Raw genomic sequence first — 18,198 nt, 5'->3', positions numbered from 1 at the left:
CTTTTAAATCAAAACTTACCGCTGATGACAAGGCAGTGCTTGAAGTGGTGTTCTGTTGCAGGGTGATTGATCTAAAAGCTGACTGTGCAGACTGTCTTGATACTTGACTGTAGAGGATGCTGTGTGAGCTGCGTCTGTCTGTTGCAAAGGAAGTCTTGAAACAACTTTTCTTAGAACAGCGTCAAAAACAAAGGGTCGGTCAAACCGATGTGGCAGCTGCACGGCACAGTTTCTGTTGTACATTAACACGGAGACTAAAAAAAACAACCACTGCTCACAGACTAACCACATCACTAGACGACTTCTTCCTCCAGAGAAATGGAGACTCAATAATGAAGAGGCTTATTATAATGATACTGCATCCTGTTTCTTTAAAAATGAATCTGATCATGCAGACACACACACACACCTACCCATAAACTTAATGGTTGTGTTTCTGTTTTGAGGTTTAAGAAGTCAGCCATCATGTCTTGGCTATGGAGATATTCTTTATTCTCATGCTACTCCATGCAGTTTACTATTGTGCTTTGTGTTTCATCACAGTGTACTATATGAGGCTGGTCCTCCTAGCAACAAGAAGAGAACTACATTTTTGATTTAGAAAGATCTCAACATTTAACATTAGAACTTAAGTAGGATTCTTTTTTTTTTTTAGAATAAGCAAAGTAAGACAAAGGTTCTAGGCTGTAGTACGATCCAAAGCCACCAGGCTGCTGCGGGTTTATAGTTGTGCTGTAAGCAGAGTGTAGAACAGGATTCACATGTTACTGTCCGGAATTTATCAAGTGAACTTGACATATGCATGAAATCTGAGCTGATATTTAAATCATTTTCTTTCCTCGACATTTAACTTGACCCATATTGTCCCGAGGTATAATTTGTCTTTGTCGGCCAGATAAAACATTGTACGACAGAGACACAGACTCTAGAATATTATTAGCTCAATATTGAATTCCAGAAGACTGCCTTCCACAACTTTGAACCTCGTGAATAGAAATAATTGCTGCGTATGTGAAAGCTTTTAAGTTATTTAGTGTTGTCTGATGTCTGATACTGTATGTGCTCTCCTTATGTCTGTCCCTTCCCTTCACCCACATTCTCACTTCAGCCCCCTTCGTTGCCATTCTGACAGCCGTCCACCAGATGGCCTCAGACTGTCCCACTGGTCTCAGTCACTTTACTTTCCCATCCACCTGCTCGCCTGCTTCCACTCTCCCTCACAAACCCTGCAGTACATTACCGGGGCCATTTCCTCTTAAGCCCAGTCAGATTGACACTGTGGGTTGTGCCTGGGCTTTCCAACCACATCAACCCGAACCTGAACCTGAACCTGAACCTCAATTCCTCAATTCCTGTTCATGAATTTTGACCTGTTCCTGACCTACTCACTTGTTTTGGATTTGTTTGTCCAAATGTAACTTATTATGAACATCTGTGTTTTCTATTCTATTCTATGATAATAAGTACAAATTTGACTTAACTCGTGATAAAAACCACAATGCTTATGATACATTTTGACAAAGTACATCAAAATCTTGACTTCATAATTCAAAATCTTGACTTCATAATTCAAAATCTTGACCTACTGTCTCAAACGTTTCACTTAGTTTCTCATAATTTGGACATAGTGACATAAAGCTATATACTTTTTTCTTTATATTTTAATATTTAATATAAAATGTTCACTCAGTATCTTGGTATTTGAACATGACAGTATTACATTTAAAAAAATATCTCACACAGTTTTAACTTTATTTTTCTTGCAGCTGTTTAAAACATAGAAGTCACAGAGAGTTGAGGTCAGTAAACAAGTTAATGAATACATCATTAACTTTTCATCCCCCCCCGGGTTTCCATACATTTGTGTTGCTGGAAAGTGAATCTCTGTTTGAGGGTCAATTCCTGGCTTTAGGGGTTAAAGTTCAAATGATGCTACGGTTTGGGTAAAAGTGGGGGTTAGCCATGTAGTCGTCGTGGTTACGCTCAAGAGCTATGGAGTACATCGTGTCCATGAGGGTCCTCACAAGTGTCAAAGTACACAAACATGTGTTTGTTTGTGTGTCGATGTCCTCGGGGTCAGCATGAGACACCGGCTGGATCAATCCCTGCTGACGTGCTTGGATCAGCACAAATCACTAGCTGCTGCACACACACACACACACACACACACACACACACACACACACACACACAAAACCCAAATGTAAAAAGCAACAGAGACAGCCTCGCCCTCCTCCCTTCCTTTCCCAAACTCTATTAGATATATTGATGATTCCACATCCATTGGGTTTTTTTTCCCCTCTAATTGGTTTATACACAGCTGTCCGGACAGCGATGCTGATGCTGACGATGCTGATGATGCTAATGATGCTGGTGTAACACAGTGTTCAGAACCGGCTCTGCAATCCATGGAAATATGGACTGCTGCTCTGGTTGTTCTTTTCCAGCATCGATTCTCTCAGCGGTAGCTCTCTGCCCTCCTGGTAAACATCTCCTCTTCTTCTGCCACCGTTCTCCAAAGTGAATCTGCTTGTCTGTTGATTCACCTGCTTGATCCAGTACCAGCCTCTCGGTCCGAAGGGGGTTTCAGGCCACTGAAGGTCTCAGTCTCAAACAAGGAAGTAGGTGTGCGAGGGAAAAGATGAGGCCCTGGTTTCGCTCCAACCGGTCCAGATCAGTCCAGGTAAGAATTCTGATCTATTCATGAATAAATGATATGAATTTGTGTGCTCAAGGGTGTGAATGCCTAAAATGTTCAAATGTTCAGTTTTTAGGGCTCTCTCCCCCCACCTGTTATAAGAAGTGAGAAGACAAGTGAGTCAGCTGGGGATAAGAAAGTGTTTGGTGTTAGAGTTTTGTTTTCCTTGGTTTCATGAATACAGTGATTCTGCAGATTTCAAACTTTACTGGCCATTTGTGCCTGTAAGTAGGATTCATTTTTATAGAGTAAGAAAAGTAAGACAAAGGTTCTAGGCTGTAGTACAATCCAAAGCCACCAGAGAAAGAGAAAGTGATCTTTTGAGTGAGTAATGGATCAATATGATGCTTTATAGTTGTGCTGTAAGCAGAGTATAGAAGAGGATTCATCAACTCAATTCATCAGGATTGATCAACTGAACTAAACATATGCATGAAATCTGAGTAGATGTTTATAACATTTTATTTTCTGGGCTTTGCTGCAATAAAATTATCTTTTAAATAAGGCGTTGGAGAGCATGTTGGGTTCATGTTAAAACATGCAGGTCAGAGATCAGCCTCAGCTTCTAGAGATCCCCTTAGTTGCTTCAGTGGGGCAGATTCACAGCTTGCTGATATGTGGAGTCGATCCCTCATATACCAGGCTGAGGACAGCTTCTTTACCTAAATCAGCTCACCACCCATGGGTCGCTGTTTTAATGGTGCTGCCAAATTTAAAAACACCTCTTTTTCTCTCATTTCAGTTTTTCAATATGTGTGACATGTGCATGATATCAGAAGCTACAACATGAGATACATACCGCCGCGTTGTACCGTTAATGCTTTCAGCTGTGGGGATTAGGCCTGCTGTTTAATTACTCTGGTAAGTTGTGAATAAGTGTTGGCTGAATTGTCTTTCATGTGTTCAATCGTGATCCTGACAGCCGTTGAACTCTTATATAACCCAGAGAGGGCGAATCAGAGGAAGTGTTAAAAAGGGGGTCCTCTCGTTATGGGGCCTCACCCCCATCTCATCCACAGTGCTTTCTCGAGTCCTCACCTGACTGGTGTGTAGTGGAGTTAGAAAAAAAAAGAAAAGTGGTGTCCTCCAAATTGGGCCAAAGAAAGACACATTTCTCTGCCATTATAGGAGGAGCCTTTGAACTGGAACAGACTTATTGACCAATAATGATGTATTCATGGTGCATAACAATAAACATAATAAGAGAAAAGAAAAAAAGAGAAAACAATTTCTGCAAAAGAATCACACAAATAAAACAATGGTTTACATTAAGAAAATATAACAAATATATATGTTTGTTAATCCAGGGAAGGGATTGTAATAATAATAGGAATACTTGTAGTAATAGCGATTTAAAAAATGGTAATAATAATAATAACAATAAAAACAATAATAATAATAACAATCATCATTATCATGATTGAACTCTCTCTCTTTTAGGATTTTAGCCATCAGAAGTCGATGATGATATATTAAGAGAAAAATAGTTGTGTTGTTTTCCAGTAGCATAACAATAAAGTAAGAGAGTAAAGTGAAAAGAGAAAAAGAAAAAGAAAAAGAAAAATCTGATTTTAGCCACCAGGAGGCGGTAATGATACCATAGGAGAAAGAAACAGGAGTTGTTTACCATGAGATGTTGTCATGAAAATAACAGATGCCATTTTATTATTGTTTATTTGCATCTAAAACTGTCGAAACAATAACAAAAATTGAAATAAAAGTCGTAATTCAGTCAATTATTTATTGACTTTAAACACAATAAAATGCTGGTTTCGAGTTATGAAACTCGGAAGGACGGATTCAATGAGGAGTACTTGAAGGCGGCATTGGGCGAGAGGGAGGAGAGAAAGGTGCGTGCGTGTGCGCGTGCGCGGACACCGACGCAGCTCTGCCTATGAGCAACCTATTATATATTTATATATATATTATTACTGCTGACGTCACTCTCCCTCCCAGTTTCTCTGTGTTTTTCGGAAGGCGATGGGAGGGATCCCGTTTTCGTACGTCTTCTAATGTAAGAAAACTCTAATGTTTCCGGGGAGACTTAACGTGTTCCTCCGCTGCTCATCCGGGAGACTTTTCATTCACCGCTAAAGCTGTTGGAACTAAACCGAATGAGACGCGTTCAGGGCGGAGTGGAACGAGCTGGAGAGACTGGCTGCACATCCGCCGCTTTCTCCAATTCAACCGCAATTTGCCGTTCGTTTTTTACCCCAAAGGCTCCGTACATCTGTCGGTGTTTTGAAATGCGGCCTCACACGGTCCCCGGTTCCGTGACTACTTTTCCCGTGGAAGCCTCCGTTTTAACGAATGTCGCCCAGAACAATCACATTAGCTAACCTTAGCTAACAGGAAAACAGAAACCCCCTTTTTCTCCCCTCAACTCAGCCCGCTGTGGTCGCACAGAGCCGACGGCCGGTTTCTAAACCCTCACCGGTCTTTATCGTTAAGTTGCGCTTCTTTTTCCCTACACGAGACCGATGCAGCTGAACGTAAACCGATGCCCACCAGGATTGTTTTTATTAACGAGCCAGCCAGTGTCCCCCGAAATGGTACGAGAGCGTCTGGGGAGGATTGGGGGAAAGTGAGATGCTAGTAGGGTGGGGGGGGGGTCAGTCTGGGCTGTTTTTTTGTTTTTTCTTCAGAAGAGTCTAGGTCTGAATCAACAACACCAGACAGACACGGCGTGGATGTAGTTTATTCTTCTTTTTTTAACGCATCAATTTAAGCTGGACTTAATTGCCTCTGTGCTGCCTTCACGGACCGTGACAATGAGGATTGTATGAGAAGTGAGGCTGGTTTTTTTCCCCCTGGTGTGACTGACGGCCAGTCTAATCTGGGGTGTATTTTTTTTAAACCCAGTGTGAACACAAACCTACAGCCCACATATTTTTCTCTTGGACGAAGAAGAAGCAGCGCACTCGGGGACTAAACATGTCTGTCCGCACGGCACTGCCCGGGACCGAGCGGAACCCGGACCATGTAAGTAGAGACGTGTGTTTGTCACCCTCAGCAGCACGAATAGGTAACCATGAGGTGTTGTGATTATAATACCTCCTCCACCCTCAGGCTCTGAGATTAGTGTGCCATGTGCAAAGAGCAGCTGCAATCACGCAAAGGCGACACAGCCGCGCTAATCTCCCGCTAGCTCATTTGGGACGGATTGCAGTTGGAAACACAGGATGGGGGAACATGGGGAGCGAGATGGGGGAGGTTTGGGTGCCTTGGACTGAGTGCAGAGCCGCGCGCACATGTGTGTGTGTGTGTGTGTGTGTGTGTGTGTGTGTGTGTGTGTGTGCGTGTGTGTTACATTAATTACTCATGCACATGCAAAATGCACACATTTAATCAATGAGTTGCCTTTTAAAAAATCGTTCACCTCCATCACCTACCGGTGTCTTCAGTGCGCATGTGTGTTTCTCTCCCCCACCAGTCCAGCTGATCAATAATTAATGCATCTGATGCAAGGCCACCCAAACCTCTCCACACCCATCCTGCCCTGCATCACCCCTCCTCCTGTTCTCTGCCACTCCATCACCTCACATCCAGCTCTTCACCTTGTCGTCGCCCCCCCCCCCCTCACCCTAGTTCCCCCTTTTAATGAGTCAAAGGCAGCTTAGTGGGCAGCCTGATATTGCAAAAATCTGCTGTGTCAGGCTAGCCTGGTGTTTGTCCTGCTGATGTTTTTGAAAGCATTTCACAGTGTTTCTCCTGTAGGGATTATTTGTTAGGATGTGAGCCTCTCTTAATATCCCTCCACCACACATTGACATCAGTAGTGCAGCCGCAGGGAGACTCCACACCTTTTTTGTTTTAATCTCAAGGACACCTGGCTCAACAAACCGGCCTAAAATACCAGCCACTCGTTTGGATTTGGAGCTCTCAAGAATACTTCCCCACTAACTGTATTTAAAGGACGCGCCGTCCCGATCCCCGTCCCTGTGTGTGGTTTCTAGATGTTGGACTGTGTCTCGTGTGACATTGTAACCAGTAGTGCTGACTCACAGTTGGGCTGGATTCCTGGGCTTTTCGACAGTGACCTTTTTTTATCCACAGCTGCTGCATTTACGGCAATATTTTGGGTGGGAACACTCCAACTCCCAATTGTTACAGCTAGGTGGTTATTGCCTCTGGCTCTTCCCAGGACCCAGAAGCACCTATGGGTGGCAGAAAACGTGTTGTGGGTGGTTTGGACAGTTTGTGTCAGGCCACACCCAAAGTCTATTCCACATTCTGAGCAGGCGGTCGCCGTTATACGTCTCTCTCCTCCTGTTTAGTAACCGGGGGAGCGATGAAGCAGCTTCTCCTGAACAGAGCAGAGCAGTAAAGCAATAGCTGTGCCAATTAAATGCTTGATGCACTTCCATTTTTTGGTGAAGGAGTTTGATCGTGGTTGAGATGACTGAAAGCAGGATAAGTTTAGCAATCGTGTGAATAACACTTGTAGTAGTTGTTTTATTTAGTTGCCTCCCTTATTATGGTGCATTGATTTGTCACCCAGCTGGTGGAGGAGTAAACTGTTTGTCTGTGAGCCAGACAGCAGAAGTGATGGCTGTGCTGGCTCAGCCACAAGCCAGTCTTGTTAGCTCCCTCACCATGGCAACCACAGGGGGGGGGGGGGGGGGGTCTTCCATATTACCCCTTCCCTCACCCGCCCTCGTCCATCTCAGCAAACGCAACACAGACATTTACTTTCACACAGATATGAAAGCGATATGAAAGCGACCGGGTCGGTCGTGATGTGTTGTGTTCTATTGGGAAGTTTTCTCGTAACTGTTCTGCTTCCTGGCAGCTCGTCTTCTTGCCGATTTGAGGCTGTTTCAACATTTGAACGACTGCTCGTCTCTCTCTCTCTCTGGGTTCAAACGAGGCCGAAGTCTCACTGTATTCCTTCATTTAGCTTTAGAGCGAGGCTTAATGTATCACTTAAGAACAGTCTCTAAAACGGTTACATATGCGCCCTTAGTGCTTTCTTGGTGTTGTCACATTGAGTAAATGTGTTTTTATTTTGAGCTTAATGTAGAATTGTTTGCAGGTATTAATGTAGAGTAGTGTTTGAGAGCTGTAGAAGTCAGAAGAAAGACAAAATACGAGTAAATAGAAGTGGGATGCACGGCATGTGTACACGCGGTAACATGTCGGTACATGTGACGCACACGTGTTGTGCATGTGATGCGGAAAGGGAGTGAAGTCTCCTAACCTCCTGCAGAACGGGGGGGGGGGGGGGGGGGGGGGCATCATGCACACAGTTAGGCCCGAGATCTTCATCACCCGTCGGCTTTGTCTTCCTCTGAGATCGTTTTTATTTTTCCGTGTTAGAATTCAATCACAGCGCTCGTGGCACCACAGCCAGAGCTGTTCACACCAGGGTGCTAGATTTGCATGTTGGTATTAATGAATCCTGTTGGACTGCTTCTTTTTTTCATGACAGAGAACAAATTATGCTGGCTTTAATATGCATCAGACAATTACCATTTAAAAAAATGCATCGAACCTGCACAATGCCACTATGATCATCATCATCATCATCATCATCATCATCCTCACAAGAAACCCAACACCAGTGTTCATGTTTTATCCTAAAAACAGTTCATATCAACTGGAAAACGCACGGTTGTCATGTTAAAACAAGGCTGTTTGCGCTTTTTCACCTGAGGAGAAAACATTTGCGTGATTTTATATATATATATATATATATGTACATTTCTCAAAGTTAACTGACTTGGTAAACATCTATCATGAAAACATGTGTTTTATATTTTTGCTGTGAGATCAAGTGTGTTTTCGAGGTTCTAAGAATGAGGAAGAAACATTTAGTCACTTCTTTAAAGCTCCAGTGTTGCGTTTGCACATCCGGGGTCATTAGACTCCAGTTTAGGTGTGTGTGTGTGTGTGTGTGTGTGTGTGTGTGTGTGTGTGTGTGTGTGTGTGTGTGTGTGTGTGTGTGTGTGTGTGTGTGTGTGTGTGTGTGTGTGTGTGTGTGTGTGTGTGTGTGTGTGTGTGTGTGTGTGTGTGTGTGTGTGTGTGTGTGTGTGTGTGTGTGTGTGTGGAAGTAGAAGTCGTGTTTAAGGTGTGGGTGAGTGCTTGTGCGCACATGTACAGCTGTATGCTCTTGAGAAAAGAAAAAAGTCTTTCAGTGTACCACCGCGGGGCAGAACGAGGCTTTTGTGCCCCCCCCCCCCTCTCTCTCTCTGGACGAGCCAAAAATTCATGAGCTCGCTGTCCTGACTTGTGAAAAAGATGACGTCCACCTCCGGGGCCTCCACGCGATGGTATTGGTTTCACCCCCACATACACACCACATGTAAAACAGCCTTGGGGCTTTTAATCATCTAGTTCGCTGAGGCCAAGTAAACCGTGCTTGATCGGTATAAAATTAGGCGAGTAGATATCAGAAGACCTACATGGCGCCTCGCTTGACGTGCGCTGCGTTGTTCACTGGCTTAACCCAACCCCAAGGTGTTTTTTGGCATTACGGTTGTGACAGTAGCCCAAAGGTCAGAGAAGTGTTCCAGTAGCAGGGGAAGTTCCCGCCTTTAATCCCCAGAGAGGTGGCTGAGTTACCTTCTATTTTAGCCGTAACAGCTACTGCCGAGGTGCCCGTGAGCAAGGGGCTGTGCTCAGTGGGCAAACGGAGGTCGCGCTGAGCAGATTCAGCCGTGAAAGTCTGAATGCGACGCAGGGCAGTGCTGGGAAAAGAGCTTAAGAGATTTAGCGAACCTTCCTGTAAATGGCTTGCTCAACAGCACAGCAGGGGCAGGTTTTTAGGGAAATGTAAGTGTTTACTTTCCCAGCTCAGATTAGTAATACTGTCTTAAACACCGTCTTAGATTCTCTTCTTTTTTATGCATTGCACTTTTCCCAAAATCGCTTCCCATCACTCAGTCGTCTTTCTTTCATTTGTATTTGTGTGCTTGCTGGTCAAGTACCTACTAGGTCTTTAATTTTTTTCTTTAACACTTACTCTAAAGTTGTGTCTTTATTCAGTTAAATTGTCATTTTCTGCCCCCTGCAGTTACATAATGTATCTCTGAGCGAGCCTGTGTTTTTTATAAGCAGCTTTATATATGTGTGTGTGTGTGTGTTTGTGTAAAAAAAAGTATTTTAGCGGTCCAGTTTCTAACATGTCTCAGTAAGCCAGCCAAATATAAGAAATGAAAATCAGGATTGGCCTTTTGAAGGTTCAAAACAAAGGAACACTGCATTGGATGCAGGATAAAGAGGCCAAATCTCAGTGTGTCGGATAAACACTTAATCATTAATTAAACGTTCTGGGCATTTGGTACAAACGTAACTGTGGCGGCTTTCTATCTGCACAAATGGTTTTCCTGCCAGCTATTATGTAATTCTAGTTAAGAGGCTGGTTGGAGAACGGTGCCGAACAGGTGGCGTTTACTGGAGATCAGGCTTCCATGTGAAGAATGACGCTGCTCACAGAGCCCCTGTTAACTGCCACACACACACATTATTGCACACAGATACACACACAATCACAAAAACAAACCGTCTGACGAGTATAAAGGGACATTGAGGCTCACAGTCACAGCGCACACAGTCGGCTCATTGTGTCCATAGTGTAAGGTGGCTCTTCAGGTGTCTGCTTACCGTCCCGTGTCTCTCTGAGCTACTGCCCATGCAGACACAGCATCTGCTCGTCACGTTCTCTTTAGTGTGTTTGCGTCTGCAGCGTGATGTTGTTGTCCACTCTGTGAAGATTATTACATGCGTTTTTTTATTTATGTCACAATTATGTAGCATCCTCTGCATCTCACCTGGCGTTGTGACATGTGACCTGTCATTGTGACATCACACATTAGTTTGTGGACTGCAGTTTTGAAGCCTTGAGTTTGACGTTATGGCCGTCGCCATCTTGGCTTTTTGCAGCCAGTGAACTGAAGTGACCACATTAGGGCTGCAGCGGAGTGATGCAGATTATACGGCTCTGGTAGCGACCTGTCAATCACAGTAAGCCCGCCCTAAAGCATACTCTGCTTTATGGTCTATTTGACTCTAAATGGACCATAATTTACTAAATGAACATCATGCTGTATTGAAGAAGACATGAAACTAGAGATTGAGACCATAAACTCATGTTTACAATGTTTACTGAGGTAATAAATCAAGAGAGAAGTAGAGTCATTTTCTCATAGACTTCTATACAACCAGAGGAGTCTCCCCCTGATGGTTTTAAGACACTTCCGCATCGGCTTCACTTCTCAAAGCTGGACGGTGCCGCCTGGTTCACTCATGTTACCGCTGCACTCCTACATACAGTTCTCCAGGTTTTAACGTCAAAAGAATAACATGTTCAATAGTCCGACCAGTGCTACCATACAATATACACACATAACACACTTTCCCAGAACCCATAACAGCCCTTAAGCTTTGCCCCTAGAGTCCCCCCACCTTCACAGTACAAACACCCATAACACCAGCACCCCAAGGCCCTCTAGCAGCCCACATAACATAGTTGCCTCCCACCATCTAACGCAGCCTCAGGTCTGCAGTGCCCCCCGGAGAAACATCACCTCACGCTGCAAGGCAGCGAGCGGAGACTTGCCACTTCTTTATGATGCTGACAGCAGCTCGCCGGGTACCGTAATGACCCGTGCCTCTAACCAGACAGAGCAGCGCAGCGGACAACCACAGTGGCTGCAGGGCCTTGTTTCATGTTGTTAAGTCTGAGCTTAATGTGATAAAGACAGTATTGCGTGTGTGTCTGTGTGTGTGTGTGTGTGTGTGTGTGTGTGTGTGTGTGTGTGTGTGTGTGTGTGTGTGTGTGTGTGTGTGTGTGTGTGTGTGTGTGTGTGTGTGTGTGTGTGTGTGTGTGTGTGTGTGTGTGTGTGTGTGTGTGTGTGTGTGTATGTGTGGGGTAATGTTCTTGCCGTCACTGTTTCTGTCCATTAGCTGCTGCAGTCTGAAGCTCTGCAGAGTCCTGTTAGACACGGAGCATTTTGAGTTAGAATTTGCTTCATCGAGCGGGCGATGGCGGAGAGGCGATAGTGCATCGTAGATGCTGTCGACTGCTGTGTCAGGACTTCCGCTAGCAGTGACGTCTTAATAGCTGCCTGCGGCAGACAGACTTTTAATCTCAATCAGCTAAAGCTTCTTGGCCAACAATCCTGGTTCCCCTTAACATTTTAGTTTTAAACCACACAAAGGCACATTTTCAAACTAGTAAAAATATCTAACATGGAAATATCTTGTGCCCACAGAGGATCCGCACTAACCAACCATAACATTTCATTCTTTAGATCCTACAAAGCTGGTCTGTTTTTTTTTACAAGAAGAGATTGTCAACCCCCCCCCCCCCTTCGTGGCTTGACTTTTCAGATAAATTGCCTCAGGCTGGAGGAAGGAAAATAATTATGGTGAGAGGTTGGGTCAGACTGAAGTGGCTGACTGGGCAGAGGCAAAGACTGAGCGTGGAGACTGGTAAAGGAGGGAGTGGCTGAAGGTGCTCGCTGAGTATATTTATTGTGCAGTGAAATAAACAAAGAGGATTAAACCAAGTTTATGAATACGTCAAAACTGGTTTTACAGGTACGGAGATGATTTACAGAGCAGAGCGAGCGAAGTGAGAGTAAAAATCCAGTAAAAGTATAAAAAACTGTGTCAGGGGCGACTAGACTCAGGGAGACCTTACTTTATTACTCTTATTATTGTCATTGCTGTTATTTTTATATGATACCAAATTGGCCGAATCCTGGAAATTGTTCCTTAACTTTACAATAAAAAGACATTTAAAGAGAGAAATCTTTGAAGGGAAATTTTGATTTCAAACAACTTCATCTTTGTAGTGCTGGGATAAATAAGCTAAACTCGTCTGACTGTGCGTTTCTTGACCCCGTCAGTCGTTATTTTGGGAATGTTGCCCCGATGTCATCACAGCAGTTATTGTGGTGAGTACAGTGTTATCATGACCGGTGGAAACGTTGGCCATGAAATCAAATCTCATTTTCTTATTTGTGATATAAAAGAAAATCCTCTTTTTGCACAAAAAAAAACAACATATCTCCGAGCGCACAGTGAGGCCGGGTTTACAGCACGGATCGTTCCAGAGAGAAGGATCCGTCTGTGCAGAGACGGAGGGAGAAAGCGTCGTCTAGCCAACGAGTGACTCAGCTCTCTAATCCACCGCTGCTGTTGATCCGAACAGAATAAATCTGACCCTCAGCTCAGCCCGGTCTGATGATCACAGCCCTGCAGCGAATGATACGCTGAGTAATGTGGCACATCTCCAGAGGGGACACAGAAAGCATCTTTGTGAGTGTGTGTGTGTGTGTGTGTGTGTGTGTGTGTGTGTGTGTGTGTGTGTGTGTGTGTGTGTGTGTGTGTGTGTGTACGCGGTCCTGCGCCGAAGAATCCAGTTCCACTTTGCATACTGGAGCCAGAGGGAGGGAGACTTTGACCCACGATGTCTGGTAGTCGTCCTCTTCCACGTTGCCCTCTCGGCTCATGATGCCAATCATATTTTCATGTTGTGAAAATCGTGACGGCTTTTTGTTTTTTGCTTAAATGCACTCTGAGATGTTCCACTTTAAGAGTTTAATAGACTCAACGAAGTGAGCACCGTGCTGTAAATTCATTCATTTACTGTTCACATAGCACATGTTGTGTAATACCACTTAAATAAAGACAAGGTCATTTGAAGATAGGATGTTGTGTAGCCTGACTTACACCGTGTGATGGCCTCTTAAGTTCTCACATTCAAGTTGATTTAATGGAGAATGAAGTCCTAATGACTGCATTAACGTGCTGAGAAAAACCTCCACGATTGTCATGAAAAACCGGACACCAACCGTGGCAATTATCATGTTTTCACATGAAGTGAAGTTTCCAGACCAGAGGGCCCAAGAAAACCTTTCCAAAGCCATGAAATGAGTGAAGTTTCTAAAAAAGCTCAGTTTTCTTTAATGCAACTTTGCTGCTGTATATTTGATGCGTAGCACAGAAGGTGCCTCCTGTCAGAGCAACACAATTGGCCTGCCCTGGGGAGAGGCATAGTACATGTCGGTGAGTTAGGCCTGCAGCCAAACGGCTCTGACTCACAGCTTTGATGGGTTATCGGTCGGCCGCTGAACGAGTCTGGCTGAAGCTGAAGAATATCCGTCAGCCGCTGCGTCGCTTCAGTCGTCCACAAATCTTCTGTAATTGAAAACAGAAGCAGCATCAGTAGTTTGAGAAACGTCGGTGATGTTTAGTTTAATATCGGTCGTTCACATTGTTTAGGAGAGGGCGGATGGAAGCTCGTGTTCACTGCAAACGGTGAATAAACGGTTTGACTTTGTGCAACAGCGTGTCACTCCCCCTAAATCAATTCTATTAGCTGCTTTTATTCTGAAAATTGCTACAGTGCTACAAAAATATTCCTGAAAACATACCCTCTGCAGATGCTTATTTCCTGTGATGGCTTTCTTAAAGCAGAAATCAATAATAGAATAGTATAAGACGGAATACATGCACTCAAGCAGCCACGTTTCTGTGTGACGCTGGTGATCACTTTATCATTTTTTGTGTTCTCTTGAGCTATCCTGGAAAATAGTTGCTTGCATATTCATCGTATTATATTTTGGTTCAGAATTGACTTCAGACTTATTACTTTATTCACAAAGGATGACTGGAGAGGTAAAAGCCAGTGCACGTCACTGAAGACTCTCATAGTGCATATACACACTCAGCACTGGCTGTAAGGATCTGTTATCTGGACTGAAGTGCATTGTGGACAAAAGTTCCGATCGCGTTAGCGCACGACTTTCAGTCGGCCCGTCTGTCACCGTCACTTGACGTGTTGTTTCCGGCGGCTCCCTCTTCCTCGTGGGGCCCCGACAGGAAACGCTCGCCGGGTGCCGCGGCGCAACATGCAACACTCCCGCTGTCACTCCTCCTGACACCGCCGTCTCCGAGACAGGAAGTGACACGCTGTCGATGGACGACGGAGATGCGAGAAGTTGCGAGAGTGTGCGTCGTGTCTATTCAGTATATAAGATCTTTTAATGGCGTGTTTAGCCGTTGACTGTTGAGAGCAACTAGTTCCCTTTTTGTTTTCTGTTAAAATGCTCAGCGCGTTGCCGCAGACAGACACCGGACAGGTGTGTGCTGAACTCATGACATGAGATAACTGAGCCTCTGAATTATGCACTCGTCCTTTTTTCTTTGAATTTTCAACGGTGTTATCTCTTCGTTGTGTGGTGGAGACGGTGCGTCTGCTATGCAGCGTGATGGAGGATCTGTGTGTGTCAGGACACGCCAGTCCGAGGCCGTGAGGCCACGAGAGCCGCAGCTGCTCGAGAGAGGAAGAGGAAACCGGAATGTCACTCTGGGTCAATGTGTGTGTGTGTGTGCAGAGGGGAGTGGGGGGGGGTGGCTCAAGGTTACGCCATTCCTCTGCTGAGGACCGACGTCACACATCCTGTCTTTATCTCAATTCCTCTCCACCAACGCACACACACACACACACACACACTCAGACCTATACAGTACATACAGGCTGCAGCAGCAGGGTTCCTCCCTCAGGGCGTGGCCCATTGTTTTGGAACATGTTTGTCTGTCACGCCACTAGTCTTCGCGTTGTGTTGGCCCCGCCCCCTCCATCATTTAAAGACACGAGAACAGGGTAAACAGATATTTCTGAGTAAAGTAGCAGTAAAGTAGCAGAACGAGCAATAATTCATACATTAATAACGTTAAACAAACCTTCTACAATGGATACAATGACTGTTAGTGATACGATAAATGTAGCGTGAAAACCTTCACATATGGCAGAGAAGCAGCCTGTGAAGAAACAAAAAAACAAACAAACTACTGAAGCTTATTTTAAGTTTATGAAATCATATGTGTGAAGTACAAAGTTTCAGTCAAAAGTTTCCATTCATGCATTCATTTTCATTTGTATCCAGCGGTACACACCCACACAGGCCAGCACAGCTTGTCTGTAGAATAGATGGTGGAATGTCAGACATGCACGCCATCAAATGAAACTTATTGTTTTGTGGCGATCGTCTTATCTCCTGATGCATAGCTCTAACGCTGTGGGCGGGCCTAACCGGTCTGGACTCGCCCACCTGTACTGGTCCGTCACAAATGACTGAGAGAACATATATTTCTTTAACTGTTATTCTTAACTATTTGGATTAACATTTAGATACACAATAAAGACTTTTTTTCTTTTATTGAAATCCTCATGATAACTCGCGATATCTCTGTGATGCGCCTCAAGGGATTCCAGTTTTCTTACTTCACATATTAGATGTGATCAACGCGCTACAGATCCACTTTGAAAAGAGTGAGACATAATATTTGATGTATTTGAAAGATGATTGAAATATAATTCTAGGACCAGATGTTGTGCTCACGTTTACTGAGAGTTGAAGAGTAGAATGAATCCATCTGCAGTGCATTTTAAACTTCAATTTCTGTTTTACTTTGAAAACCTTTTTTTTTGTACAATCTGCTTTGATGAACTTCGTGCCACATGAAGCAGCGACTACCTGAGCTTCAGTCTTGAAACAAGATTTAAAAATTGGCAGATATATATCATATTTAGAGCTCTTATTTTGAAGGGAAACTTAACCGACCTGATTTTGCTTGTGGTCTGAAATATCAGCAGAAGTACAGATCTGTGTCTGTTTTGGTCACCCATGATCACGATCAACACCCTGCAGACAAGTGCAGCCGTTATCTCATCTCATCAGAAAAACAATTTGATTTGCGTGCAGATATTTTAGCAATTTGTTGGTTCATGTTGAAGTGAGGGCAGCTCAGTCCCAGTTACATCACAGAGGTAAAGCTATATAACAGACACACCTCTCACTATAGTGCAATGTAATTCAACTGCACCACAAACTGCAGCCTCCAAAATAGAGTCTACGACGGTTCAAACTGATCATTAAAACCTTTATTGCAGGACTGCATTAGTTTTAACCAGGTGTACCTAATAAACTGGCAACTGGGAGTACTACGTGTCTTGGACATTCCAGCACAGGACAAGTTTAAACATCAACCCCGGCTTAATCTTTTCACCGTTTTTGGCTGTTCCTGAAAGATTTGAACAGGTTGGAGAACCTTTAAACTGTGACAGACGTTTATCGTCTTTCCACTGAAGTGGACACTTCATGAAAAAGTGTTTTGCGTTTTTTTACGCAGCGTGTAACGTGTTTAAAGACGTGATGTAACGATGACAACGCAGCTGTTGTTGACCGCTTGCTTTTCTGATTCACGTCAGAGCCGTCGGACAACACATCCTCACATGTTGTGTACTGTTGTTGATTTGACGTCAAGCTTGCATTCCTGTCGGACCGCAGAAGAATTTAAAAGAATAAACCCCCGACCGACCTTACCTCGTCAATGTGGGGAAGCTATATTTAGGACAGCATGTGACGGGAGTGGACCAAAACTGGAATTATGTTTTTAATGAATTATGATGAAATAGATCATTTAGCTTCTTTGATCGATCAGGATTTTCATTTTTTACCATAATGCTGCAGCCCTGAATTTAAAAGGGGAGCAGGACTTTTGTAAAACAGCTTAAAAAACTGAAATGTGTCCAAAGATTTACATTAGATTGAGAAGTAACACAGTTTAAATGGCAACCAGTGTTAGAAACAACGGTGGTGTTAAACTGTTAGATGTGTTCGCCAGCAGCAGACTGGGAACAAAGAACTCAGGACTGACGGAGCGGAGCGAGTTGTGAGATGCTGATGTAGGACATCGTCACAAAGAACCGATTCCTTCCCGTTTGTGAGGTGCAGCTCATTTGCTGAATGTGCAAACACACACACACACACACACACACACACACACACACACACACACACATACACACACACACACCTACACCTAGTCACCCAACCGGCCCTCCATCCATCTTCTATACCAAATGTCACCCTACATGTGTAATGATGTGGAGGACTTTCACCCCCACCCAAAATACCTCTACTGGCCCTCCAGTCCGCAGCCAGTGGGAGACCCCATCACACACACAGAGGCCTCCGACTGAATGAAACCACGTGGTAATCAGAAAGGGGGGGGGGGGGGCGACGGACCGCGCTCCTTGGGAAAAAAAAGTATGAGGGTTGGGGGATGGGTGATGGAGGGCGGCACGGAGCTCAAATTGATGTGAGGTCGCCCCGAAAATGAAGATAGCGGCGCGAGACAAAAGAGGGCGGGCCCGGCCGCGAAGAGGAGAATAGAGGGAAGGGAGGCAAATTGATTTGTCTGGGGTGGGGGGGGGGGGCGTTGGATGAGCCAGGGGAGAGTAGAAGAAGAATGGGTGAATAAATGGGAGGGGGGGTTGAAGATGAAAATGAATGTGGCGGAATAAATTAGAAATGTAACGTTCTGCTATGGCTATAATCCCTAATAACCCCTTTAAAAGCCTTGATACCTCCCACTGAAACTACACACATGAGTTTTGTAGAAATGGTCACCTTGCTTTTTTTATTATGTTGCTCTGTGAGCGCGCGCTGGGAAATCTGTTGATCTTGTGATCTCACCGCTGT

The 18,198-nt window shown here is 44.4% G+C and overlaps 1 protein-coding gene across 2 annotated transcripts in view; it reads left to right on the top strand.

The window, feature by feature from the left end:
* Nucleotides 1-5,321: 5,321 nt before the first annotated feature.
* mark4b (MAP/microtubule affinity-regulating kinase 4b) overlaps nt 5,322-18,198 on the top strand; it is a 50,102-nt gene continuing 37,225 nt past the window's right edge. For both annotated transcript variants that reach the window (XM_079166890.1, XM_079166891.1), the window contains exon 1: nt 5,322-5,680. In XM_079166890.1, the coding sequence (XP_079023016.1) occupies nt 5,633-5,680 (48 nt within the window). In that variant the 5' untranslated portion in view covers nt 5,322-5,632. The remainder of the gene's footprint in view (nt 5,681-18,198) is intronic.

Source organism: Pholis gunnellus, assembly GCF_910591455.1.
Source record: "Pholis gunnellus genome assembly, chromosome: 9".
Classification (NCBI taxonomy): Eukaryota; Metazoa; Chordata; class Actinopteri; order Perciformes; family Pholidae; genus Pholis; species Pholis gunnellus.
This window is presented reverse-complemented; position numbering and strand designations above follow the sequence as displayed.